At 57.6% G+C, this 22,695-nt stretch overlaps 8 protein-coding genes across 8 annotated transcripts; 5 read left to right on the plus strand and 3 right to left on the minus strand.

Moving 5' to 3' along the window:
• BJ171DRAFT_248015 (thioredoxin-like-domain-containing protein) lies at positions 1-3,258 on the plus strand. The gene is made up of 9 exons (XM_053106657.1): positions 1-641; positions 746-815; positions 1,057-1,130; positions 1,276-1,679; positions 1,810-1,879; positions 2,071-2,221; positions 2,337-2,408; positions 2,634-2,894; positions 3,020-3,258. Exons 1-9 carry the CDS (start codon positions 265-267, stop codon positions 3,086-3,088), a joined length of 1,548 nt encoding a protein of 515 aa, XP_052962609.1. The 5' UTR covers positions 1-264; the 3' UTR covers positions 3,089-3,258.
• A 640-nt stretch (positions 3,259-3,898) lies between these two features.
• BJ171DRAFT_248049 (meiosis-specific nuclear structural protein-like protein 1) lies at positions 3,899-7,169 on the minus strand. Its single transcript, XM_053106659.1, has 8 exons — positions 6,788-7,169; positions 6,391-6,600; positions 5,956-6,186; positions 5,544-5,773; positions 5,172-5,388; positions 4,835-5,065; positions 4,267-4,527; positions 3,899-4,155 (listed from the first exon to the last, which is right to left on the minus strand). The coding sequence occupies exons 1-8, from the start codon at positions 6,788-6,790 to the stop codon at positions 4,072-4,074; spliced, it is 1,467 nt and encodes a 488-aa protein (XP_052962610.1). The 5' UTR covers positions 6,791-7,169; the 3' UTR covers positions 3,899-4,071.
• A 122-nt stretch (positions 7,170-7,291) lies between these two features.
• BJ171DRAFT_248055 (uncharacterized protein) lies at positions 7,292-9,161 on the plus strand. Its single transcript, XM_053106660.1, has 5 exons — positions 7,292-7,480; positions 7,614-8,392; positions 8,477-8,547; positions 8,675-8,771; positions 8,866-9,161. The coding sequence occupies exons 1-5, from the start codon at positions 7,390-7,392 to the stop codon at positions 8,935-8,937; spliced, it is 1,110 nt and encodes a 369-aa protein (XP_052962611.1). The 5' UTR covers positions 7,292-7,389; the 3' UTR covers positions 8,938-9,161.
• BJ171DRAFT_248040 (putative ABC transporter) lies at positions 9,063-11,534 on the plus strand. The gene is made up of 8 exons (XM_053106658.1): positions 9,063-9,511; positions 9,663-9,775; positions 9,975-10,111; positions 10,318-10,372; positions 10,458-10,576; positions 10,679-10,814; positions 10,927-11,267; positions 11,369-11,534. Exons 1-8 carry the CDS (start codon positions 9,386-9,388, stop codon positions 11,389-11,391), a joined length of 1,050 nt encoding a protein of 349 aa, XP_052962612.1. The 5' UTR covers positions 9,063-9,385; the 3' UTR covers positions 11,392-11,534.
• Positions 11,535-11,830: 296 nt separating this feature from the next.
• BJ171DRAFT_571486 (uncharacterized protein) lies at positions 11,831-13,141 on the plus strand (the record flags this gene model as incomplete). Its single annotated transcript, XM_053113677.1, has 3 exons — positions 11,831-12,672; positions 12,800-13,015; positions 13,121-13,141. The coding sequence occupies exons 1-3, from the start codon at positions 12,013-12,015 to the stop codon at positions 13,139-13,141; spliced, it is 897 nt and encodes a 298-aa protein (XP_052962613.1). The 5' UTR covers positions 11,831-12,012.
• A 126-nt stretch (positions 13,142-13,267) lies between these two features.
• BJ171DRAFT_447024 (armadillo-type protein) lies at positions 13,268-16,630 on the minus strand. The gene is made up of 3 exons (XM_053108193.1): positions 16,424-16,630; positions 16,243-16,276; positions 13,268-16,040 (listed from the first exon to the last, which is right to left on the minus strand). Exons 1-3 carry the CDS (start codon positions 16,439-16,441, stop codon positions 13,399-13,401), a joined length of 2,694 nt encoding a protein of 897 aa, XP_052962614.1. The 5' UTR covers positions 16,442-16,630; the 3' UTR covers positions 13,268-13,398.
• Positions 16,631-16,893: 263 nt separating this feature from the next.
• BJ171DRAFT_248070 (uncharacterized protein) lies at positions 16,894-19,453 on the minus strand. The gene is made up of 4 exons (XM_053106661.1): positions 18,411-19,453; positions 18,166-18,293; positions 17,873-17,984; positions 16,894-17,731 (listed from the first exon to the last, which is right to left on the minus strand). Exons 1-4 carry the CDS (start codon positions 19,126-19,128, stop codon positions 16,989-16,991), a joined length of 1,701 nt encoding a protein of 566 aa, XP_052962615.1. The 5' UTR covers positions 19,129-19,453; the 3' UTR covers positions 16,894-16,988.
• Positions 19,454-19,915: 462 nt separating this feature from the next.
• Positions 19,916-22,627, plus strand: BJ171DRAFT_248101 (uncharacterized protein). The gene is made up of 2 exons (XM_053106662.1): positions 19,916-21,315; positions 21,520-22,627. Exons 1-2 carry the CDS (start codon positions 20,003-20,005, stop codon positions 22,481-22,483), a joined length of 2,277 nt encoding a protein of 758 aa, XP_052962616.1. The 5' UTR covers positions 19,916-20,002; the 3' UTR covers positions 22,484-22,627.
• The last annotated feature ends 68 nt before the right edge of the window (positions 22,628-22,695 follow it).

Raw genomic sequence — 22,695 nt, forward strand, 5'->3', positions numbered from 1 at the left:
GTCCGCCCTGTCGGTGCTCGCTCTTTCCCTCCTTTTCCATCGACACCACGCCTCCCCCCCTCGTCCTCGGCCGTCCCGCCGGCGCCTGCTTGCCCCGCCCTTCGCTCCAGCAGACGCTTGCCTGCTTGCAGTCCTGTATATTGCCTTGGCCGTTGGCGGCCCTTGCTCGTTTCTCGCCGCTCGCTGCATCTCTCTGGACCGGCATCGCCCTGCTTGTTGCCCTTCTCTCCCCCACCTCCACCACCCACCGCACATCGTCCCATCATGATCTCGAATCCCCAGGACACTGCCCAGGACGCTGCCCAGGACGCTGCCCAGGACGATCCGTCTCCCTTGGCCCAGCTGCTGGGTCCGTCGCTGCTTGCCAAGGATCGAAACAGCCCGTTTACAAACGACTCCCACCGCTGGTTCGGTGTCGTCTGCGATAACTGCCACGACGACGACTTTGAAGGCACCCGCCATCGCTGCCAGACCTGCAACGACTACGACCTCTGCGACAGCTGCTTCCAGGACAACCCGCAGATCCATGCCGAGCACCCGGTCTTTGAGGTTCCCAAGCCCCAGGCATACCACTCGGAGCTCACCAGCACCAGCGCCGCCCTCGCTGGCAAGGTGGTGTTTCTCTTCTTTGGAGCATACTGGTAATGCCTGTCGCTCTGGCGGCTGCACTGCGTTTGCTCGGTATCTCCTGGTTTGCTCTGGAGTGCCCAGATGCTCAATCCCTCTCCTCCCCTGCTATCGCCAGGTGCGGGCCAGCAAGGGCCATGACCACCAAGCTGATCGATTTCTACCACAACCTGTTGGGAAAGGGAACGGTGCGTCTGCAGCGGTGTGCGATCGGTGCAGCCTGCGAGGGGGAGGGTGTCCTGTGTCTGTCGATTATCGCCGGGTGTGTCCTCGCCCCCTGTCTGCGGCGCTGCCTCTCCCTGGACAACGTCTCCGACCACGACGCCGAGCTGCATTCTGTTCCTTCGTCGTTGCTGATCTCTGCTTCTGGCATCTCCTCCTCGCATCTCATCGCATCCCCTCGCATCTCATTGCATCTCCTGGCTCCAGAAAACCGAGATCGTCTATGTCAGCTCGGACCATGACCAGGCCTCCTTTGAAGAATTCTATCTGGAGATGCCATGGTGCGTAGTGCCATTGTTCTCATTCGCAGTGCCATATGCGGCCGACACAGTATCTTAGTACCCCTCTGCTTGCGCTCGGCTGACATTCCACTCTGCCCCCTGCCGTATATCCACCACATCCACCACATCCATCGCATCCACATAGGCTGGCAGTCCCCTTTGAGCAGCTCGATTTCCGAAAGACGCTGACCAAAAAGTTCAACGTCAAGAACATCCCCCGCCTCCTGATCCTCGACGAACGCGCCGAAATCATCCGCCGCAACCCCGTCGTCGAGATCTACTCAGATCTCCACGGCGAGCGCTTCCCGTACATACCCAAAACCTTCCACCAGATTCTGGATCGACCCCTGGCTACCCGCGAGGGCCGCGAGCTCTCGTTTGCCGATTTGAAGGGCAAGATACTGGGCCTGCTCTTCGCGGCCTCGTGGTCCGGTCCCTGTCAGTCCTTCGTCACCGACCTCGTCAGTGTTTACGAGAAGCTCAAGACACAACATCAGGACTTTGAAGTCATCTTCATCTCCAGTGATCGCGAAGAAGAGCACTACCAGAGTAAGTATTGTCGATCATGCGCGCACTCGTTCTCTCCTGGCCGTGGAAGCGCGGCTGCTGCGCTGGCACTGGTCTTGAGTCGACGACGAGCAAACCCCTTACCACCATGGCGTGCTCTATTATCAAACAGAGCTTCTGGCCAAGATGCCCTGGCTGGCGCTGTCTAGAATGGAGGGCGCTGAAGCCCTTATTGAGTTTGGGTATGCGTCGCCCACACATTTGCAGCACTGTTCGCGATACATTGGCGGATGCATGGTGCAGCGGATCGTGTGCGCAACATGCTCTGCCGCGCACCAGCGAGACTACGGCTGGTCCTAGCAAGTGGCATGCTTCTTTTCTGATCAACTCGGTTCGGACGGCCTCGTGCTCCGCTCGCCGTTGCATCTGACAGGGAGCTGTACACCATCGACGGCATCCCTCAGCTGGTGATTGTCGACTCCGACGGCAATGTCATCAACCGGGACGCCGTGGCCAGCATCCATGCCGATCCGGAGGGTGCCAACTTCCCCTGGGTCCCCAAGAGACTCTGCGATATCTCCGAGGTGCGATGGCCGTGCATTCATACTTTGATCGGCTTGAGGTCGAGGCCGCTTTGCTGTACAGCCTCATCCACGATCCCCCCCCCGTTTTCACACGCTCGTTTCGCCCGCTCCTCAGAGTTTCTCGTCCGCTGGATACACTCCAAGCGAAAAGACATCCTTGATCCTGTTTAGCGAGTCTGCCTCACAGGTAATATCCATGGAGCCCCTCCTCTGCGCCGCAATTGAGCACTATTATCGAGAACCGCGATGTAGCTGCGTCGCATGCAGCTGGTCCCAAAGGACTCAGCAATCTGTATCTGCAGCAAGGCTTTGTCCGCAGCACGCGACTCGTGGGCTGTGGTCTTGGGTGCCAAATCAGCGTGAGCCGGTTCTTGAACGCTAACTGACCACTGCTGCGTATATCTCTGCCCAGACCGAGCAAGACGCACTCGAGCGAGCCATGCTCTCGATCGTTGGCGAGTACTCAAGCCCAAAGGATGGTCGCAAACTGTCCATTTCGAGCCAGTTTGTCGAGCCCAGCGTCATCTTTTTCACGGGCAAAGCTGTGACCCCCGTCAGCACCAACGTTCGCCAGATGGTGTCGCTGCCATATGATGAAGCCAAGGGCCCGCAAGCCCTGCTCCTGGACATTCCCAACGAGAAATACCATGTCTATGAGGGCAGCATCAGCGAGGTATGCAGACCAAGAGGCAGCCTCCTTGACTACAATCTCCAACGCAACCCATCTGCCAGCTTGGTTAATTCCACGCCTGACTCTCTCATTCGTCGTTGTCGCCGACCCACCTCCCCCCCCCGCAGGATTCCCTCCGCAATCTGCTGTCCAGCTACCAGAATGGGACCCTCGATATGACGCCCCTCCAGGCTTGAAATACCGATTCCAGCGGCACCACCGTTTCAACTTGAATATTCGGAGGAGTTTTTGACTATAAGTTACCACCTCTTTTTCTTCTTTTGTTTTTGCTTCCCGGCTGTCCTGCTTCCTTGGACGACTCGATGATCGTCAGCCCAATATGCCGTTGTATACTTGAAGTCTCTCGAGCCTCGGCCCTGCCGGGGCTGACCCCACTTTTGTAGCCATTGTTTGTGGCCCTCCTCCTTTCCCTCTCCCCTTCTCTCCCCCGTTATTTCCATCGCTTTATCTGTTTTATCGGCTTGACCCTGCCATCCTTAACCTTGGGATACAGCAGCCGGAGCCCTCGATCGATGGTCACGGTGCGGTACGATCGATGGGATGCATCGATGAAGGCGAATCAAAAATGGCGGCGATCTCGACGTGGCGAGCGAGTCCGGTTTTTTCCTTGCTCGACAGGGGCAGTATCCATTCTGACCCTGGTCCGAGGGGGGAAGGGGGGGGAGCAGTTCCTGTTCTACAATGGCGGTTTGAAAACCGAGGGAGCGAGACGAATGGAGAGACGACACAGGAACATTGTAGCTGTGGCGGAATATATATGAATGCTATGCTAATCTGTTGATGTGAGGATCCACTTGACACTTGAGAATGACGATCGACGGTTACGCCGAGGCAGGATACTGTTTGGTGTATCTGGTGTATCTGGTGTATCTGGTGTATCTGGTGTATCTGGTGTATCTGGTGTATCTGGTGTATCTGGTGTATCTGGTGTATCTGGTGTATCTGGTGTATCTGGTGTATCTGGTGTATCTGGTGTATCTGGTGTATCTGGTGTATCTGGTGCCGATAGCCACTATATTTCACCAGGACGAACATAGGGCATAACTCGAAGGACAGGAAGGTGGGAAGGGAACATATGGTGTAAATGGTGCAGACCCCATGGTCCAGCTCGAAGTGTTGGAATTAGCGCCAGAGCCACGCTTCTCGTCTTGCGAGTCTTCTACTTGTTGACCGAAAGCGACTCAAACTTCTTTCTAAACTCGTCGTCAAACAGCTGGATGTCGCGCTCGTCTCGGAAAACACCCTGGATGAAGTCATCGCGGAGTAAAATGTGAGTACCGTCAACTAAATCAACTCCTACCGTTGAGGTTGCATATATACCGTCCCGCTCTCCTTCATCGCTGCCGCCACCGACCTTTGGCAAATAGCCAAGTAGCTGCGTAGCATGCTCCCGCAAGAGTCGCTGGCGCTCCTGCTCGATAACTTGCTGGCGATACTGCTCGAGTTCCTCCTGGCGACGATATTCCTCCATCTGCTTCTCGTACTCTTCGCGAAAGTACCGCAGGCGCTCGGCGCAGAGCTCGTCCACGGCCTTCTTGTGCTCGAGCTGCTTCATTCGGCGCTTTTGGGCATTCATCTGCTCGATTCTCTCGTCTTCGGCAAACTTTTCCATCATCTGAAGCAGTGACCAGCCAACGCACGGGCAAAGGATGAGCAACCTGCCCCCATGAGCGCGGATCGAGAGGAACGGAGCAAAACAGAACTGAACAGAACAGAACAGAACAGAACAGAACAGAACAGAACAGAACAGAACAGAACAGAACAGAACAGAACAGAACAGAACAGAACAGAACAGAACAGAACAGAACAGAACAGAACAGAACAGAACAGAACAGAACAGAACTTTTGCCTTCGACCTTGGCAGCTAATTGCGGATAACGGTCGCAGATGGGACCCACGGGCATCGCTCACAACGAACGCACCTTTTTCTTGAACTCGGCCTCCTCTGCTTGTGCCTTCTCCAACCGCTGTCGCTTCATCTTGACTTGCTGCTGGTAGGCATCGATGAGCTCCAGTCTCTTTCGGATGCGGGTCTCGAGGAGCTCCTGGTCCTTCTGTCTCGCCTTTTCTTCCTCCTCAGCCTGGAACAGCTCAACCCGCAGCTTCTCGAGCTCGGCTTTCTCGCGCTCCTGGCGCTCGACCTCGGCGGCAAGCTGTAGGGAAGACGTGAGATGGTGAGTATCGTATCGCTTGAGAGTAGGCGATCCCATATGCCACCCAGTACATCTCCTCCGTGTCCCCGTGGAACTCTCGGCGAACCTTGTCATAGATGTGTGACTTTTCGTCATTGAGGGCTCGCTTCTTCAGTTCCGCCTCGTCTTCACGCTCGCGCTTCAGGCGAGAGTACTCCTCGATCCTGCGGTTTTCTTCTTCCTGGCGGCGCTTTTCCTCGGCCTTCCAGCGGCGCCGCTCCAAGAGATAGTCCTCAATAAACTGCTTCGTCTCGCGCTGGTTCTCCAAACGCAGCTGGAGCTCTCTGGATGCGCAGAAGCACCGCAATGGCACGGTCAGGTACGCAACACACTATCGAACACTCGGCGAGGCACACGCCGTCCCTCGATTGCATTGGCAGTGACACCCAACGACAATACTCTGCTGGAGCAATGCACTGCCGGTGGCGCTGGTGCTGACCTCTCGTCCTCCTCCTGGATTCGTCGGATGATGTTGTCGATCATCTCCTTGTCCTTGAGGAAGAGCTCGTATTCCTTCTCCTTTCGGTGCTCGTGCTCCTCCAGCTGGTCCTGGAGAGCACGCTTGTATTGACGGCTCTTGATGTACGCCTGTTTTTCCTTCTCGAGCTCCTGTTGGTTGGCTGCCTCGAGGTTGCGGTTCATCACGGAGATGAGGGATTGCTCTTGCTCCTGCGAAATGAACCCTTCTCCATCAGCACAGCATCCTCCCTAAAAGATACTGAGCCGATCCGGCGCAATGCACCCGTCGACACCATGCTTCCCACGCCCACGGGATGGATGTCGGTGTGGTCTTCGTTTCCCGCGGCTGCAATCGCTGTATCTCCCCGTGCAAATCGCTTCACCAACCATACCTTTTCTTTGTCCATGTAGAGATGCCGCTCCTCGATCTGCAGGGCTCGCTCCTTGTTCATGTAGGCGTTCTTGATCTTCTTTTCGAGCTCGCGCAGCTCGACGCTGTTTTCCCGGATCGACTGTCGCAGCTTCTCCTGCCGCATCTGCTCGAGCCGCTTGGCCTCGATGGTCTTGACGAGCTCCTCCTCCCGGCGCTGGAGGGCATCCGCTTCTTCTCGCTTTCGCATTTTCTGTCGCCGCACACGTCCGCAAGAATTGTTCACCGCCCCCCAGTTCATCGGAATCAGCAACGGTCGGGGCTCAGAAAGGTATGCCGGTGCCGAACCATTTCGCACGGTTGCTCGGCTGCCCGGTCACTCGGTCATCCCAGTATTCCATCCATGCATCGGCTCCATAGCCCACCAGCCGCGATCTAGGCACACGGGCTTCCCTACCTCCGCGAGCTTAGCTTGTGTTATCAGCTCTTCCTCCATGATCCTTTGGCTCCGGAGTCGGCGCGAGTTCTCGACCCGGCTATCGGAGCTCAGGTTGCTGCGAAACAGGGCGTCCTGGTTGAGCTGCTTGACGAGGTCTTCTCGTGAAAATTCACGCCGACGCAGCTCTTGGTCTCGCTTCTCGACCATGACCCGCTTGCTCTTTGCGGCCTGAAGAAAACCATAGCAGCCGCATGAGGGACAATCGTAGGATAGGGTCTCGAGAGGGAAGGGCGGGGAGCGTATGCGGCGACGCATCGAATGCTGGAGCAGCATATGCGGCCAACGCGCCCGCTGGATCCATGATGCTTCTGGGGCAGGAAGCCTATCGCTCGCAAGCGCATCCGATGTGACTTACCATTATGTGCGGTGTATTTGATGATCCTGAGGCAGATGGGGGCCAGGAGCGAAACGAAGGCTGGGACTTCTGACAGAGGACGATGCCGCGATGTTTTCTCCGATAGCCTTGCCCTCAATGAAACAGAACACTTCACGAGGACGGCTTGTGGCCTTGGGGGAGGGATCAAATGATGTTGATCGGCCGCCTCGCCCAATCCAGACCTCCCTCCAATCGAGCCTCAGATCAACTCGGGCGAGGTCGTGGTAGCCGCTCAGCTGGAGCAGCCCTTTCCAGCGGCTCTTGGTTGCGGGGCTGGCTTGCGGATTGTTGAGGTGACTTTGATGTCGAGACGGCGGCGCAGACCTCGCAGACTCTTCCTCACATCTTGCCGATCCCTCCATTCGCACCCGCCCAGTCCCACCATGAATGCGTAAGACTGTCGTCGCGATTGTCAGCATGCTCTCTGGATCTCCTTTCAGACGGGACCGGCCATATGCCTGAGAGCCCGCGGCGGCTGTCGAGTCCTCTCTGGGCATCTCCGGATGTCTACAGCAAGACTCTGCAAGACCAACTGACTCCCGCCCATTCGCAGCTATCGGTCCAAGGAGCGACACACGGATATGGAGCGCAAGAGGAGGCAGGAGCAGAAGACGAGGCTCCAGGAGCTGAGAGATGTAATCCCCATTCTGTCGGTCGAGTCGGCATCGATGGGTAAGTCGTCTGGCTGTTGCTCTCTGGATCCTGACCGACACTGCGATCCGAGCAAGCTGCCGACCGGCTGTTCCACTCAGAAAGAGGACCGATAATCAACTGTATGCCCTGTGGCCTCCTCCTCAAAATGCAGCGTCTGTCCTGGTCGCAGCCAGAGACCATATCCTCGAGCTCACCAGCCAGGTCAAGGCGCTGGAGGAGCGATGTCGGCAGCTGGAACAGCCTCATCACTCGGCCGACGGAGCTGTCCATAGTGCTGCTCCCTTCCAAAGCCCTCCACCAAAACGAAAGCGTCCGATGGCGGTCAAGTTTTCGGAATACCAATACCGGCTGCCGGAGACTGCAGCCGGCCGGCAGTTGCTGCCGCCGCTCCAACCTGACCCGTTGACGCTTCTGGATCCAGTGCCGACGAGCCTCTCGGCCCTGCTGGGTTCGCATCCGACCACAACCGTCCACCTTCAGCCCCTCGGCCTGCCTACTCTGAACTCTCTCCCGGCACTTGCCGACTATACCCATTCCCTAGGGCCCCATATCGGTCCGGCGCTGTGGAGGCCGCCCGAGCTCGCCGACGCCCACACAGCCGCCGCCGAACTTGGAAACGCTGGTGCAGAGGAACCCATCCTCGATGCAGTGGACATCCCTATCGACGGCCAGCCCAGCGGCCCTGTAAGCAACCCGGCCGACGGCCCACTTTGCGTCCCCTCTGATGGCTTTGGCAATCAGGACGAACAAGCAACATCGCTGTTGGTCGATGCCCGCCAGGCAGGCAGCCCTCCAGCTTCCGAGCGGCCAAGTCTCATCCCCAACGACGCAGCCAACTCCGAGGCAGATCAGAGTCCCTTCATCTCCGAAGGCCTGCTTCCCGAGCCAGCCGATCCCGAACCACTGTTTTCCCGTCCAAACCTGCTCAAGGCAAGCTGAAGAGTGCGCTCTGTGATATGCGCACTTGACCGGGCTCGCGATTGCCAACACTGACATTCTGACGCTGGTTCGCAGATATCCTCCCTCATTGAGCCCTCGCAGACGGAACCTCGACATCCGATGCTCAAGACCCGCGAGTCCATAATGTAAGTATCGGCCTCGGTTGGGTCCAGGTCGATCGTGGGATGGAATCACGATGACGACGGGTCAAGGCGAGGAGGGAGTTGCCCCGAGGCATGCATCGGTCACTCACAAGCGCCTGTATCTGTGCAGCGACAACGGCTTTGAGGCAGCAAGGCGTCTATTCGTGAGCAGGAGCGACTCATCCTGCTATGTCTTGGAGTCGATGCGAGAGGTGGCTTCTCGTGGGGTATGTATCAGCCGCGGCAAGATGGGCGGGATATGCGCTGTCGAGTTATTGCTGGCGCTTATGCTCATTTTTAATGGTATTGGCAATGATCCAGCTTCTCGCAGGCTCGCGATCCTTCCATCAAGCCTGTTCATTTGTATCCTCGGACGATTCGTCGATACTATAGGCCAACGGGGACTACCAGCTGCATGTCGGTGATCCGTCAATGTGCTGGCGCCGTGCTCTTTCCTCACTTGACCCTGATGCAAGCAGGAACCCCTCGGTGGAGGGGGGGCGCCGGCGCTCCTGCTCAAAAGGCGCGAGAGTTACTGGGCGCTGCAATCTGTTGGTCACGATTGTCGGGCTCGATGGCAAAATGCCGCCAAATACCCAAACGTGCACGGCCATGGAAGACCCCTTTGGCGCGAACATCGTGGGCGACAACGGCCTGTGGCAGGCATTTGGCAATCATATCCCGGACCTCTCAAATATACTCGCTTGCGAACCAGCATCCGAGCGGCGGTTTATCTGCGCCATTGAGCCGCTGAGTCCTTGGGTACCCTCCCTCCTCCGTGCCCTGGTGCCATTCTTCTCGCAGTCGCATCGCTGTCGTGTCATTCAGCTCGTTGCCGACCATGGGAAACGCTCAGACACACCAGGAGCCCTTCCAGGGCATCGATCCATCTCGCCCAGCACTCGCACAAGCACCCACCAAGGCTCACGGATCGAGTCTCAGCCAAAAGTCGCCGTCCTCGATCATGGTAACTGCCCAACACGAGTCCAACCATTCGAAACGTCCTATTCGTGCCATTCGTGCCATTCGTGCAGGGCCGCCATCTTCCGCTCCAAGCGCATGTGCTAACCAGGCTGCGGCTGTCCTTGCCGTCCTGCGCTCGGTCGTTATCGCTCAAGATCACTGTCGAGGGCGGCGACGAGCATCCGACTCGCGCGTCCGAGTCCATCATCGAGCTCCGGAACATTCACAAGACCTACCTGCTCGGGGTTGAAGGGGTCGCTGCGTTGCGGTGAGTGTTGATGCCATGGCGAGCCCGCTGCCCAAGCCTTGCCTCGCGCTGGCGGCTTCGATGTGCAGTAATCGCGCATGCCCCCTCGCACCTCCTTCGATGTACCGAATGCTGAATGCTTCCGCGATACCTACGCTGCGACACACTTTGATCGCCTTTACCACAACCGGGCCATTGGTAATGCCCGCCGAGGGATTAGTGGCGTCGACCTGACGATATACAAGGGCGAGTGGGTGATGATCTATGGAACCTCGGGAGGCGGCAAGACATCGCTGCTCAACTTGATCGGAACCATCGATGCTCCCACAAAGGGCGACCTGCGGATCTGTGGAACATGTAGGACACTCTGCCATCCTCGTTCATGCCATGCAAATCGAGGTCGCTGCCGAACTGTCCGGTTGAGCAACCGGGTGCATGGCCGAGCGTGATGGAGATCCAACTCAATCCAATCCAATTCAGTGCTCCCCTGTCAGCACTTTGCGTGATCCTTACCAGTGCATTTCTTGATTCCTGATAACCCATTCCCCGATTCTTAACCCCAGCAATACGCGAAGAAACCCGAGACCATGTCTTAGCTGACCTGAGGCTGAACAAACTGTGGGTGGCTGCAACGACTGGCGATCACTTTGTTCCTGCGCTGATGTGCGGGATCTAACGAGGCACCGGCTGGCACACATGACAGAGGATTCGTCTTCCAGTCCTTCAACTTGCTGTCGTCGATGACGGCCCTCGAAAATGTAGAGCTACCGATGATGCTGAAGGGCGAGATCAAGGCTGCGGAGCAACGGACCAGGGCCAAAGGTAAGGAGCAAAGTGAGTCCGCGGCTCTATATCTACTGGCGGCGATGGCCAAGTCGCAGACCGTGCTGATTCGGGGTTGTGTCGTCCACCTGCCATCCGTAGCGAGCCTGGAGAATGTGGGTCTCGGCCACCGCATCAATCACTTTACAAACAAACTATCGGGTGGAGAGCAACAGCGAGTCACGATCGCCCGAGCCATTGCCAACCATCCGGAAGTGCTGCTTCTGGACGAGCCAACGTAATACCATGCCTGAGGCTGTCCCCAGGATACGCATGCATTGAGCAGTCATTGTCGAGGGCCATCGGAGCAGTGGAGCACGTCGCTGACGCAGCCTCGGTTCCTGGAACAGGGGCGATCTCGATTCCAAGAACACCCAGAGGATCATGTACCTGCTGCATCGCCTCAACGAGCAGCAGGACATGACCCTGGTCATGGTCACGCACGATCCGAATCTCAAGAACTTTGGCCATCGCATCGTGTACATGGTGGATGGGAAAGTGCACCGGATCGAGCATATTCCGGAGGCAAGGCGGCAAGAAAAGATCAAGGAGCTAATGGCATTCCAGAGAGGGCTGGATCAGCCAGCCGAAAAGATGCCTTCGCTGGAGCCCCAAGCCCCAGAGAGTCCCAAAAAGAAGATCTTTGAGGTGCGACAGCCCCGAGATTATGCGACATACTCGCCATCCACAGGTAGGACATTGCTCCAATGCAACCGTGCGATAGTGCATCCAACCTACACACTGTGCCTGACTCTAACCAAAGTCAACCATGCTGGCTCGTTTGACTTTCAGGAATCCCACCGATACTCGCCTGAGCATCGGTGGTGGGCGCTCCAGCCCAAGACTCTGGTAACCAGAAACGTCCGCGAGAATGCCAGGTGCTCTTCTACACAGCGATGTTCCGGCAATAAAATAGAGTGACATGGCTCTGCGTCGCCATTTCCCAAAGTGAATCCACAACCTGCTCGCCACATAACTTCCTTGGCCCGGTGCTTGTGCAAACGATTCCACCGATGGATGCGCAGAACGAGATTGTTGCGTCTAGGCTGGCAGTCCAAGTACGATTGTGGCTCTGGGGGGGGGGCTTCTCTTGAGTACATCCGGCCCATCTCCATTAGCGATGATCGATATCGCGATTCGAGGGTATGGTGCGTATATTCGGCCACTCCTGCAACGCAATGCTTGGGTAGTGACCAGGGCGATGGCCAATCAACAACCTTGAGAAGCTGCGCCATCCACACAGATCATCCACACGTTCAAATTAGTACTGGCTTGGAATGAGGCTCGGGATACGACACTATCGCGCAAGTCGTTGAGCAATCCTTCGGCGTCATGGTAGGCTCGACGCCCATCCGGCGGTCGGTCCCCGGTGACCTCCCGTGCTTGACTGACACCTCTGATTCGATATAACACCAACAATATGTATTCCGATAACCATGGCGGTTGTATGCTCACAGGACGAAGAACGCCGATCCACCGTGGCCAAGCGCATGAGCATCGTTAGCGGATTCACGACTGCCCAAGACTGCGTCCAAAAGTTCAGGAGCTCATACCGCCAGGAATCGATGGGCAAGGGCGGCCAGCGTTTGTCAATGGCAGCACCGCGAGCAACACTGTCGAGCCGACCCTCAAATATCGAGGCGCCAGACGAGTCCGTTATCAGCGTCGACGCCTCCGAGAAGGCCCCGAGCCGAGAACTTTCGCAATATGTCCCAGACGACAGCACCCAGTCGCCAAAGAAGGTCCAGGACGAACCGGGCCGGCCCGCTGTCCCCGAGCGCACGGCAACGATCACGATGCTGGAAGCTGCTGCCCCCGGAGGTTTAGCTCGAAAGGAAACCATCAGTGTTCCCAATTCCAATCGCAAGCAGCTGGATCTAACCTCGGAGCAGGAGCGCGAAATCTTTGAGGTCTTCAATCTCTTTGACACCGACGGTTCGGGCACGATCGACTTGAAGGAGCTGAAGATTGTGATGCGGGCTCTCGGGTTCCATCCGACGGTTGAGGAGATCGAGCAGATCGCCAGGGACTACGACACCGACGGCGACCCGACCCTGACGTTTGACGAGTTTCTATATCTGATGGCCGAAAAAATGGTGGGTTGCAGCTGAGAGGGTCAGTGTGTATAGGACGATGAGCGTGGGAATTTGTGGGAGAGCACGAATCCGTGTCTCGGATAATCCATGTCCTGATCGTAGCCAACGGCGCCGTTCCCGAAACCAGTCCAAGCGAGACAGCCACGCAGAGATGATGCTCGCTTTCTCGCTGTTTGCCGAGCCCGGACAGCGAAAGATCACGCTCAAGGATTTCAAGCGTGTGGCCAAGGAGCTGGGCGAGGGTCTTACGGACGAGGAGCTGCAGACGCTGTTCGAAGAGTCCGACCGCGACGGCGATGGAGAGATCGGAGAGGAAGACTGGATCCGAGTAATGTCAAAAACGGTACGGCTCGGATGTGAAGCCGCACGAGCATGTGCAGATGGGGGGGGGACTGCCGGCGTGGAACTGACGCCGCATGCGCATTCTCTAAACCCCAACACTCAACAGCAGCGACCGAGCCATATATAACGAGTCCAAAATGAAATGGGACACCCTGTAGAGCCCGTGGATCTTGGCTGGAGAGCAGAGGATGCTCGCCTCGATTGCTTGGAGGGGCGGGGCGAGACGCTTTGCAAATTCCTGAGCACGCACCGCTTCTATTGATCCAAGATATATTGTGCAGCCGCAATACGGAGGGAGGACGGCGGGCCGATGAACACCATCCAGCCTCTAGTACGCATTGCCAAAACCCACCTGGTATCTCCGTCCGCAACAAACCGTCGCATTTAGATATCGACGCCGCCCTTGAGCTTCGCCGCCTCCGACTTGAGCACCATCAGTGTCTCGACAGTGGCTTCGACCACGGCCGGATTCTCCAGCTTGAGCAACTTGATGATTTTGGGGACTACGCCAGTCTCAAGCATTTTGACGACCGCCGCGCGCCCAGACTTTGCACAGTTGCGCAGGCACTCGATCGCACGGTGCTGCAGCTCGCCGCGCTCGGACTCGGAAAGACGATAGGGGGTGCCTGCATCGGCATTGGTATCCGCATTGGTATCCGCATCGGCATCCGCATCGGCGCTGCTTTCGGTGTCCGGGTCATCATCAATCAGCGCCGCAAGAACCTCGAGGGGGCGACCAGACGGCTCCGTGATGAAATAGTCAACCACGCGCGAGTCCGAGCTCAGGATCGCAAGGGCACCCGAGGCGGCACGGCGGGTTTCAAAGTCCGGGACGTCGGAGAGGGCCACCATCACCTTGAGATTGGACTCTCGAGCGCTTGGGATGGCATAGGACTCGAAAACGGCGGGATGGCATATGGCGTTGCAGAGAGCCTCGGTAGCAGCCCTGCGGACAAGTTCGTGATCCGAAAACTGCAGATGCTGGATGTCGCGGATGCCCTTGACTTCGACGATGCGGTCCAGAACATCTCCGCCCATGCTCGCCAGGTTAGTGAGTGCCATCAGGGCCTCGAATTGTCGCAGCTCGTTGTCGCCTTTGCAGAGGTTGATCAGGGGTCGCACCAGCTCAACGGCACGCTGGCCCTTGAAAGCTAGATTGGGATCCGTGGTGATGGCAATCTTGGCGAGCGCCTGGGAAGCCACTGCGATGCCGTCCGGCGACGCTGTGCTTGTCAAGGCCATGAGTGCTTTGACGGCGCCTTGCTGAACCATGAAGCCGCGGTTCCGCTTGTCGACTGCGAGGTTGAGCAGTGCTTGGCAGACACTGTCGCGAACACTTGGGCTCGGCGAGCCGGAGAGCGTTACCAGTGCTGTGATGGCTCCGGCCTTGACCAGCGTGGCACACCGCTTTTCGACACGAGGATCATCGTCCAGCGGGCTCTCGTTGTTGAGAACGCCCTGGGGCTCTCCGGACATTTTCTTGAGCTTCATGACCTGCTCCTCCTCCTCTGAAAGCCGCTTTCGGTAGTTGCTGAGGTTGACAAGCACAGTCACAGCACCGTATTGATTGAACCGGTCCTCGGACTTGATAAAGTCAAAGAGCCGCTTGAGGAACTCGGTGCTATTGCAGACGGCCTCCTTGACGGGTGGGTAGAGCGACAGATAGGCGAGAGCTTCCAGCGCGTTTGACTTTGTCACAGCTGGGCAAGCCACATCGACAAAAGATGACATCAATAGCCTCGCCTGGTGGTCGAGCTGAGAGGGGCTCGCTTCAACACCCTTTTCACCAAGCGACAGCTTGATCGAAATTGCCGCTGCGGTGATCTGGATCTCTTGGTTCGGGTGCGACGACAGCTGCTGGACATGACGGGCAAAGTTGGTCGCGATCATGCCGCGGCATGACTTTTCGTTGCAGGCGTCGACAAGAACATGGAGTGCGGCGATCTGAATGGCCTCGGACTGGGTTTCAAACTCAAGGCAGTCGAGAATCTGCTCTATAACTCCGCTGCTATGAAATACCGTGCTTCCGAAGCTGCTGTTGGCCTGGAAAAGCGCCGACAGGACACGAAGGCCGCGAGTTCGATCAGCAAGCTTGCCAGAGTCCAGCCAGGCCGTGATGTACTTTTGCAGGTTGGCTTGGACGGCGCTGTGCTTGGAGCTATCGATAAGCTCAATGAATCGACCCAGGGCCACGGGAACAAGCGATGGCAGCCGGATGCCGGGCGAATCAACGAGTTGGAGTACACTCTCAAACTCCTTCGCCTGGACAAACAGCCAGGCCAAGTCACTGTTTCCGATGGCCTTCATGATGCCGTTGACGCCGGCAACACGCAGCGACTCGTCAAACTCGGGCTGGAGAAAGTAGCAGAGGCGCTTGACGATGGCGACGGCCGAGTCGGCGAGCGAGGCGCTGGTGAGACTGGGAATCGAGTTGAGGACGACCTGGGCGAGCACATCGCATGCCATATGGACGGTGGCAACGACTTTGCTTCCAGTGAATACCGCGATGTTGTCGCTGGTGAAAAACGACAGCATGATCGGCCCGTGCTCGCTGATGCTCGAGAGATTCAGCAAGACTTTGAGAAGGCCTGCTTGGATGGATGGCGCGGCCTTTTCACCCAGCAGCTCTCGCTCGCGAAAGAAGGTCGGGATGAGGACGTCGATGCCGCCGTCCTTGACCAGCCGTTTGGCCACGTCCTCGTCGCTGGTGAGCATAGCGAGGCGCTGGACGGATGCAAAACGCTCGCGATATTGTGGGGACTGAGGGTTCGTCACAGACTCGAGGTCGTCTTCGCGCACACAGCTTCTGGAGAGCAGCAACACTGGCGATGCTGAGTCGGCCGAGGTCTTCTGGACCGACGCCTTGAGAATTCGCTGGATGGTCTCGATAGCGGCCTTGTTCTGTCGGTCGATGGAGATGGCTGTTCTGGCGTCGTTGAGGGCGGCATCGTATTGTTCGCGCTTCTCATAGGCAGCAGCTCGCTCCAGGAACACCTCGGGACCGATGATGCTGGATGCTTCGATCTCTGTGAGTGTCCGGCGTGCGGATGCGAAACCACAAGCAAGATATGGCGGTCAGATACCAACAGATAAGTATCGGGTGAGAACGAGGTGATGCAGACGGAGACGCGGGTTGCTCGGCGATTTCGTATCTGCGTCGAAAAGCTGCTGCCCGGAAATGATCTGCAGCAGCGCTGAGACCGATGCCGTTGAGGAGCGCAAGCATACTCTGTGTCAGAGACTCGATGGCTTGGTCCCAGTTCTGCAAAAGGAGCAACAGCATAGCGCAGAGCGGGTCGTGAGCAAGAGAGTATATAGCACCAGTACGCGGCGACTGAGAGGCCAGTAGAAGTGCGATAGAGACAGCCATATCACAGGCGATTGTGGAGACTTGAGCGGCGGAGAGTACCTGGTCGGTGTGCGTCATTTCGGGTTGGTTGTGCAGGCTCGGGGGAACAGCGATGCAGCGGGATGCTGGAGATGATCTGGAGGCGGGATGCGATCAGAGAGGAACGCTGACGATCCAGGTGGCAGATCGATGGATGCAGCTGGATGGCTTCGAAGGCAGATCGATGCGAGTCGATAGATGGACAGGCTGATCGACAGATCGATCGGCGGATGGACGGGGACGGAGGGTCGGTCGAGGGGCGGGGCTGGCAAACAACGGCGGGTGCGCCTGCTTGTGCGACGACGCACGGGCGCGCACTCGCCTTCCCGTTCGGGCTGCAGCATCGCACAAGCGCGAACTGCCACATTTCATGGTCGCATTGGCTGCGCACGGCGCCACTGCTGGCTCATGGCACCAACAAGGCCGCTGTCGGATGCACGCATGATGCTGGATTCCAACAGGGCCAGCCGGTCTCGCATCGGGTCGCTGTTCCTTCTCAAAATGAAATGTGTATTGACATGGGCTCATGAAGTATGACGGTGTCGGGAGGCGGGTTCGCGGCAGCAGGGAATCCCACGAGCCGCTCCTACCGGGCCGGCTCGGATGCTACCTGGCTTCCAGTTGCAGGATGTTTGGCGCCGCCAGCCTGGCGCGATCGTTTCTTTGGGGGGCCGCGGGCAGCAGACTTGGATGGCGCCAGCATGGGTATTGAGCTGTAGCCGTCTTGGTCTGGATCCAGCTCTTCGCTGCTGGCGGACGTGCTACGATCTGACACGGGCGACTGGCTGACCGGCGCTGGGTACGACAGCGGAGTCTGGGGCTGGGGCTGTGGCTGCGGAGACCCATGCGAGGAGAAACAGAGTGGCCGATCGTGTCCTCTGGGCTCGAGCTCGAGCTCGAGCTCGAGCCCAGAAAGGCGGTGTGCGGACTCGCATTCGGCATCTCGGCTTGGACCGATGCACGCATCCAGGGGATGTGCGTGTGCGTGTGCGTGTGTGTGATCGAGCTGGTTGCTTGATGGAGAGTTATTTTTGGCGGTGGGGCTCCAAGACGTCGAATCGAGATTCGGAAGATGGTACTCGGGTATTTCGGGATCGGGGCTGCTCAGCTTGCGTTTGCGCGGCGTCTCTGGAGCGTTGGCAGATTGTTGCCCCAGACCCGGGGAGGGCCTAGGCAAGGACGATTCGTGCTCAGCATCCACCAACAATGAGGCTGTGGGCATTTCCATCACCGGCGTCAAAGCCGGAGGCGTTGTCGAAAGCTGCTTCGATGACTTTGCCAGTGCATGTGCACACAGCTTGATCTGGGTGTTGGCCTGATTAGAGTGGCCTTCAAGGGCAAAGGAGCGAATCGGAAGGGGGCAGTGAGGATCTGGCAAATTAACGTGAAGATCGGCGCTTGCATTCGTACAATACGCGAGCGCTCAAGTGCCAGGGGGTGTTGCAAACAGCATCTATTGCTGCGCCATACCATTGTCGAGGCCTCGCAGAATCTCCTCGATCAGGCAGTCGTGGTCTCGGAGCTTGCCCTTTTGCAGGTGGTACACCAGGCCGTTCGCATTTTTGTAGGCTTTTCCACACCCCTGTAGCATCCAGTGCAATCGCCAGAGTTCCATGAAGGTGAGCGAGAATGCATGCGAAATCAAGTCCACCAGTATGCCGGTAGCCATGGCCACTCATAAACAAGCTGAATAGTTGGATTGCCAAGCCAAGACAACTCGTCAGTCCGTTGGGACTGCGTTTCTGGCAGAGCAAAATACCTGCCTCGAATGGACAGACATAGTGCTTTTCGACTGGACTCTGTGGGCCGTTCTTTGGGCTCGGCTTTGGCTTTGGTTTTCGGGGAGTCCGAACCCAGCTGCCCTCGCCATGAGACTTTTCAAGATGATAGGCTGAAATGAATGGGGGATTGGCCGTTGAAAGGAGTACGAGTCAATGCACATTCTGTACCGCGGGGCAACGAACAAGCATCCTGCTATGTGCTCTGGCCTGTTCGATGGCGAGCATACCGAGTCCATTCGAATTTCGATAGGTTTTATCGCAGTTGTACATGTAACACTTGAAAGGCTTGGGGTCTTCAGCCGACAGGACCGAGTGAGTCACTTGACGGTGGTAGACCAGACCATTGAGTTTCTTGTAGCGCTTGCCGCACTCCTCGCAACAGAAGGGTTTTTCGGGACACACTTCACCATCGGACTCGTCGTCGTCGGCAGCGGGTGGCATGACGCCTGGCAGTTTCGGAAGCAACGGGCGGGAAAACGCCGACACGGAGGCTGCGAGAGACGAGGAAGACGATGTTGGCGACTGAGCCGAGGAGGACACGCTGCTGTCCTTGGACGGGGTAGCTGCGAGGCTCTGCTTGGTTTGTATCAGTGTGTTCAGGACGGCGCTCTCCAGCAATTTGATGTGACGGTTGATGGAAGCGTCATGGTCGGAAGCGAGCTGGAAGAGAATACGGGAGCCGCTGGATATTTGAAGTGAATGCTGTTCGCTCCGATGGCTACCGTCGATGTTCCCAGGCTCGTCCAAGGCACTGCCGCAAGGCTCTTCTGGGGATGAGAGCCGCTCCGAAGGCCGATGTGCGCTCATGGGAGCGGAGTGCTGGAAAGGGGGTGGCGAAAAACACAGAGAGTCTGGAGAAGCGTCAATGTTGTGCTGGAACACTGATCCGATGCTCGCCGGGGCCGCCGGTCCGGCAGCGTAAGGGCTGGTAATCGAGGCAGCCATGGGACGACCTGGTAATACGCCAGTAGCTCCATACTAAGCTGTGAAGAGTACATATGCCGAGGCTACGGCAGAGACAATGGACCTGAACTCTGCTCGCGCAACCAATTGGCCCATGGCCATGTCAGAGTCCAGCCGGACCGTGCATGACAAATAGGGGTGGTGGAGGATGGGATAGGGACGCAGAAGCCAACAAATGTAACCAGAGCAGTTCCGGAGGCAACCGAGCCGACCAGGGCGGCAAGGTGTCGAATGATGTATCCACACAATGATGCAACGATCCTGTGACCCAGCCAGGGCGGTGGTGCAGATGACATGGACAGAGAGCATTCAATGCATACCCACGGAGGAGAAGCGCTGCAGCTGAACAAACAGGTGGTTGGCTTCGTTAGAGGAACGGATGCACACCAAAGAGTAGAGACATTAACATGAACAAAAACCACGGCGGTGCGTTGAGGAAGCGCTGGGGCACAGCGCTGGATGTTGATTACGACAAGGATAGAGGCACACGGGGAGGATGGCCGATGGCGGGCTGCTGCACGGCGGCTGCGAAGGAAGAGCTGTGCCGAGACTGGGCCAGGCGTCGGCGATGTTCGCTGAAGGCGACCAGAAAAAAAAAAAAGCCGCGCGGAGAAGACCAGGGCGCCACAGAACAGGCGCACAGAACGGCGGTGCCAGCGGGCTGCCAGCCCTGCGGCGCCCCTGCCCCTCCCCTTGCCCTTGCCCTTGTCGGTCAAGGCCCTCCATGAAGCCGTCGACGAGCAGACACCAGCGCAGCCGCAGCCATCGACCCGCCCTCGATCTATCGCCAGCCTGCCCTCGATCTGCCCTCAATATCCCGTCAATCTGCCTGTGTGGCCCATTCAAGTCACTCGGCATGCTATTCGCCAAGCCCTGTCGCCCAATAACCGGCCGAGTCCCGCGACCCAGGCCCAGCGCTGGCCCAGGACAAGCGCTGCATCTCCAAAGGCGCTCTCACCGAGCATCCATCTCCATATCCGAGCATCCGAATCCGCCCAGACAGAGCAGCATACTGGCTCTCACACCCTTCGTAAAGCCCGCAACAGCAACAACGGACTATGTCGTCAACCGCCACGAAACCATCCGCCCGGCCTCGCTATCGACACACCGCATTGATTCGTGTCGACTCGCGGACAAAGATGGCATTGCCCGAGCACCGCTGGATACTGCACCGAATCCGGTGCTATATGCAGATCGAGCGGGCTACAATATCAGTAGCCAGCTGAGCGCGTCCCAGGCGGTGTTTTCGATCGATCGATCGTTGTATTCCATGGTCCCTGTCCACCGGATCAGCCCGGCGCTGTTTAACCGCCGACTCGAGACCGATCGCATATTGGACGAGCCCCGGCCGCTCAAGGAGCTCATTCGAATGATTCAAAAACAAGTGGACGTCACTATCGACGATATATACGCCTTCTATGCTGCCCTCGATCATCCCAAGCTTGCCACCTATTCCAAGTTTGTCAGGACCGTCTCCTCAAGCTTGATCGCGGACGTGCTCCAGCTCAGGAGTGAACGTCTCGCCATCACGAAAATTTCAGAGAAAACCGGCCTCTCGCTCCAGAAGGTCAATTTGGTTATCAGGGTCTACGAGCTCGACGGAGTAGATCATGCCATCCCCTCATCGACCTCGAGACGCAGCAAGCGCACCGACCGCGATCTGCAGAACCGAATTTCGGAATCGAACGGCGCATCGATACCAGCGGCTGCTCGCGACACCTTGGATGCTAAAAGCACTGCAGCAGAGTCAACCATTTCTGAAAAAGAGCCTGGCCTTCAAAGTCAAGCTGCGGAAGCCTCGGGAGGGTCACCCGTGCAGGTCACAGAATCACCCGAAGCCGAATCTACTCCTTTGGCAGCCGTTTCGACCCTCAATCCAAACGCCCAGGCAAAGGCAAAAGAAAAGACGGGCACTGTATCGTCTCCCTTTGCATTTACGGCTTCGGATAATGGTGCCCAGTCACTGAAAGAACGAAAGCGACCATCGAAGCAGCAAAACTCCACACCAGTGGTGGCATCTACCGATCCGCGGCTGGAGGCCAACGCCAACCTTTGCAGTCTGGAATCGCTCGCTGAGATAGAAAATGATCTGCTCGCCAAGTTAGGATCGACAGCATCATTACAGATCTCCCTTGAGAAGCCCGTCCCTGAGAGTGTTTTCACCAAGAGGTATGTTACTGAGTTGTAATCCCAAGGCGACTCAAGGACATAGGCTCATGTTATGACTGGGCTGGGAACATGGGGGCCTCCCGGCCAACCAACCACCAGAGCTACAGGCGATCAGATGTGTACAGCATGCCCTGATCGAAGGCGCACTGCCTCTGGCTCCAGCTGCCGCTCCATGTCGATACCTAACACAGTTCCACACTCCAGAATGGCCGCGGTGAAGGCAGTCGAGATTTCGTCCTTCCTGTCGCAGTGCGGTATCAGCATCAAAAACGGCTCAACCAAAAAACAAACTGTCCCGCTTTTATACAAAGTGCTTTGCGAGGCTCACCAACATCGACATCGGCCGCTGGTGCTCTGCTCAGTGGATCTCGGCATCATCAACATTGCACACTCACGTTTCGTCCTGCCGCCGTGCCATCATCCGGACCAGACGCCGTTTCTCATCAACTGGGAGCGCATCGATCCAAAGTTCCCCGAAGGCATGAATCCACACGAGTATTTTCCGGGGCTGTGGTGGGCCGTGGACCGGATTCTGGGCCAGCGGATGCCGGATCAGATCCTGGTTGAGAGGCAGAGCGTTCGCACGCTGCCGAGTCTCCGAGGCGGCGTTGTCTCGATGATCGTCAAGCTCGTCCAGATCGAGAGTGCCATCCTGGGAATTCTGAACGAGCGGCAGCGATCCCATCATATGGCTGCTTGCGTCGAGCAGAGCCCCAAGCTAGTTTCGAGCTATTTCCAGCTGGACACACACAACCCGCGGGATCCGCTTGATCCTGATTCCACTATGGGCTACAGCGACCGGGCGGTAGCAATGCTTTCGGAGCGAGACCCGTCTGTCGACAAGAAAAAGAGTGCCGTGCGCCTCGTCCGTGACTGGATCGGCAAGAAGCAGATCGCCGTGCTGGGTATCCCCTCAATATCAACGGGGGTGCCCCTGGAGCCGGAGCTGGTCCATACGCCCTGTATGCATGAGCTGAGCTCTGGTCCGGTGTCTACAGCTAAACCCGTCCGGCTGGGGATGCCTGACGGAACCGCTGGCAAGCTGATGATTGAGCGCTTCAACAGCGAGAAGAAACAAGATGACCTGAGCGACAGCCTGTTGATGGGTGTGGCCTTTTGCGACTGGCGCCGCCGTAAGCTGGAGCTGGCCGACCAGTTTCTGCTCTGAGCGATCGCCCGTATCTGCTTCTGCATTTGCACCCAATAGACTCCCCCGATCATTCATTCTTGCGGTGACCAATTTACCAGATCTAGCGCCGAGCATCGTCCAGCCAGGAGCGGGAGCAAGGAGTCGGACTGTTTGGCGGGCCGATGAAGGAGGGGCCCCATACAACAGGAGGTCGATCGCCGGCCGGCTGGATCGCTTGCTCCGACCAGGAT

Source organism: Polychytrium aggregatum, assembly GCF_025602895.1.
Source record: "Polychytrium aggregatum strain JEL109 chromosome Unknown BJ171scaffold_55, whole genome shotgun sequence".
NCBI classification, from domain to species: Eukaryota; Fungi; Chytridiomycota; class Chytridiomycetes; order Polychytriales; genus Polychytrium; species Polychytrium aggregatum.

What these genes read in the sequence shown, in the direction of transcription:
- BJ171DRAFT_248101 (XM_053106662.1), top strand. Translation starts at nt 20,003, where the DNA reads ATGCTATTCGCCAAGCCCTGTCGCCCAATAACCGGCCGAGTCCCGCGA. An exon ending in GAGAGTGTTTTCACCAAGAG is followed by an intron (nt 21,316 to 21,519) that starts GTATGTTACTGA and finishes TCCACACTCCAG; the next exon opens with AATGGCCGCGGTGAAGGCAG.
- BJ171DRAFT_248070 (XM_053106661.1), bottom strand. Translation starts at nt 19,128, where the DNA reads ATGGCTGCCTCGATTACCAGCCCTTACGCTGCCGGACCGGCGGCCCCG. An exon ending in TCGAAATTCGAATGGACTCG is followed by an intron (nt 18,294 to 18,410) that starts GTATGCTCGCCA and finishes CATTCATTTCAG; the next exon opens with CCTATCATCTTGAAAAGTCT. An exon ending in TCTGCGAGGCCTCGACAATG is followed by an intron (nt 17,732 to 17,872) that starts GTATGGCGCAGC and finishes TTGCCCTTGAAG; the next exon opens with GCCACTCTAATCAGGCCAAC.
- BJ171DRAFT_248049 (XM_053106659.1), bottom strand. An exon ending in TCTACATGGACAAAGAAAAG is followed by an intron (nt 5,774 to 5,955) that starts GTATGGTTGGTG and finishes TTCATTTCGCAG; the next exon opens with GAGCAAGAGCAATCCCTCAT. An exon ending in ATCCAGGAGGAGGACGAGAG is followed by an intron (nt 5,389 to 5,543) that starts GTCAGCACCAGC and finishes CTGCGCATCCAG; the next exon opens with AGAGCTCCAGCTGCGTTTGG.
- BJ171DRAFT_248015 (XM_053106657.1), top strand. Translation starts at nt 265, where the DNA reads ATGATCTCGAATCCCCAGGACACTGCCCAGGACGCTGCCCAGGACGCT. An exon ending in CTCTTCTTTGGAGCATACTG is followed by an intron (nt 642 to 745) that starts GTAATGCCTGTC and finishes TGCTATCGCCAG; the next exon opens with GTGCGGGCCAGCAAGGGCCA. An exon ending in TTCTATCTGGAGATGCCATG is followed by an intron (nt 1,131 to 1,275) that starts GTGCGTAGTGCC and finishes GCATCCACATAG; the next exon opens with GCTGGCAGTCCCCTTTGAGC.
- BJ171DRAFT_447024 (XM_053108193.1), bottom strand. An exon ending in CATCGAGTCTCTGACACAGA is followed by an intron (nt 16,041 to 16,242) that starts GTATGCTTGCGC and finishes GGACACTCACAG; the next exon opens with AGATCGAAGCATCCAGCATC.
- BJ171DRAFT_248055 (XM_053106660.1), top strand. Translation starts at nt 7,390, where the DNA reads ATGGAGCGCAAGAGGAGGCAGGAGCAGAAGACGAGGCTCCAGGAGCTG. An exon ending in AAGACCCGCGAGTCCATAAT is followed by an intron (nt 8,548 to 8,674) that starts GTAAGTATCGGC and finishes GTATCTGTGCAG; the next exon opens with CGACAACGGCTTTGAGGCAG. An exon ending in GAGAGGTGGCTTCTCGTGGG is followed by an intron (nt 8,772 to 8,865) that starts GTATGTATCAGC and finishes GCAATGATCCAG; the next exon opens with CTTCTCGCAGGCTCGCGATC.
- BJ171DRAFT_248040 (XM_053106658.1), top strand. Translation starts at nt 9,386, where the DNA reads ATGGGAAACGCTCAGACACACCAGGAGCCCTTCCAGGGCATCGATCCA. An exon ending in GAAGGGGTCGCTGCGTTGCG is followed by an intron (nt 9,776 to 9,974) that starts GTGAGTGTTGAT and finishes CCGAGGGATTAG; the next exon opens with TGGCGTCGACCTGACGATAT. An exon ending in CCTGCGGATCTGTGGAACAT is followed by an intron (nt 10,112 to 10,317) that starts GTAGGACACTCT and finishes TCTTAACCCCAG; the next exon opens with CAATACGCGAAGAAACCCGA.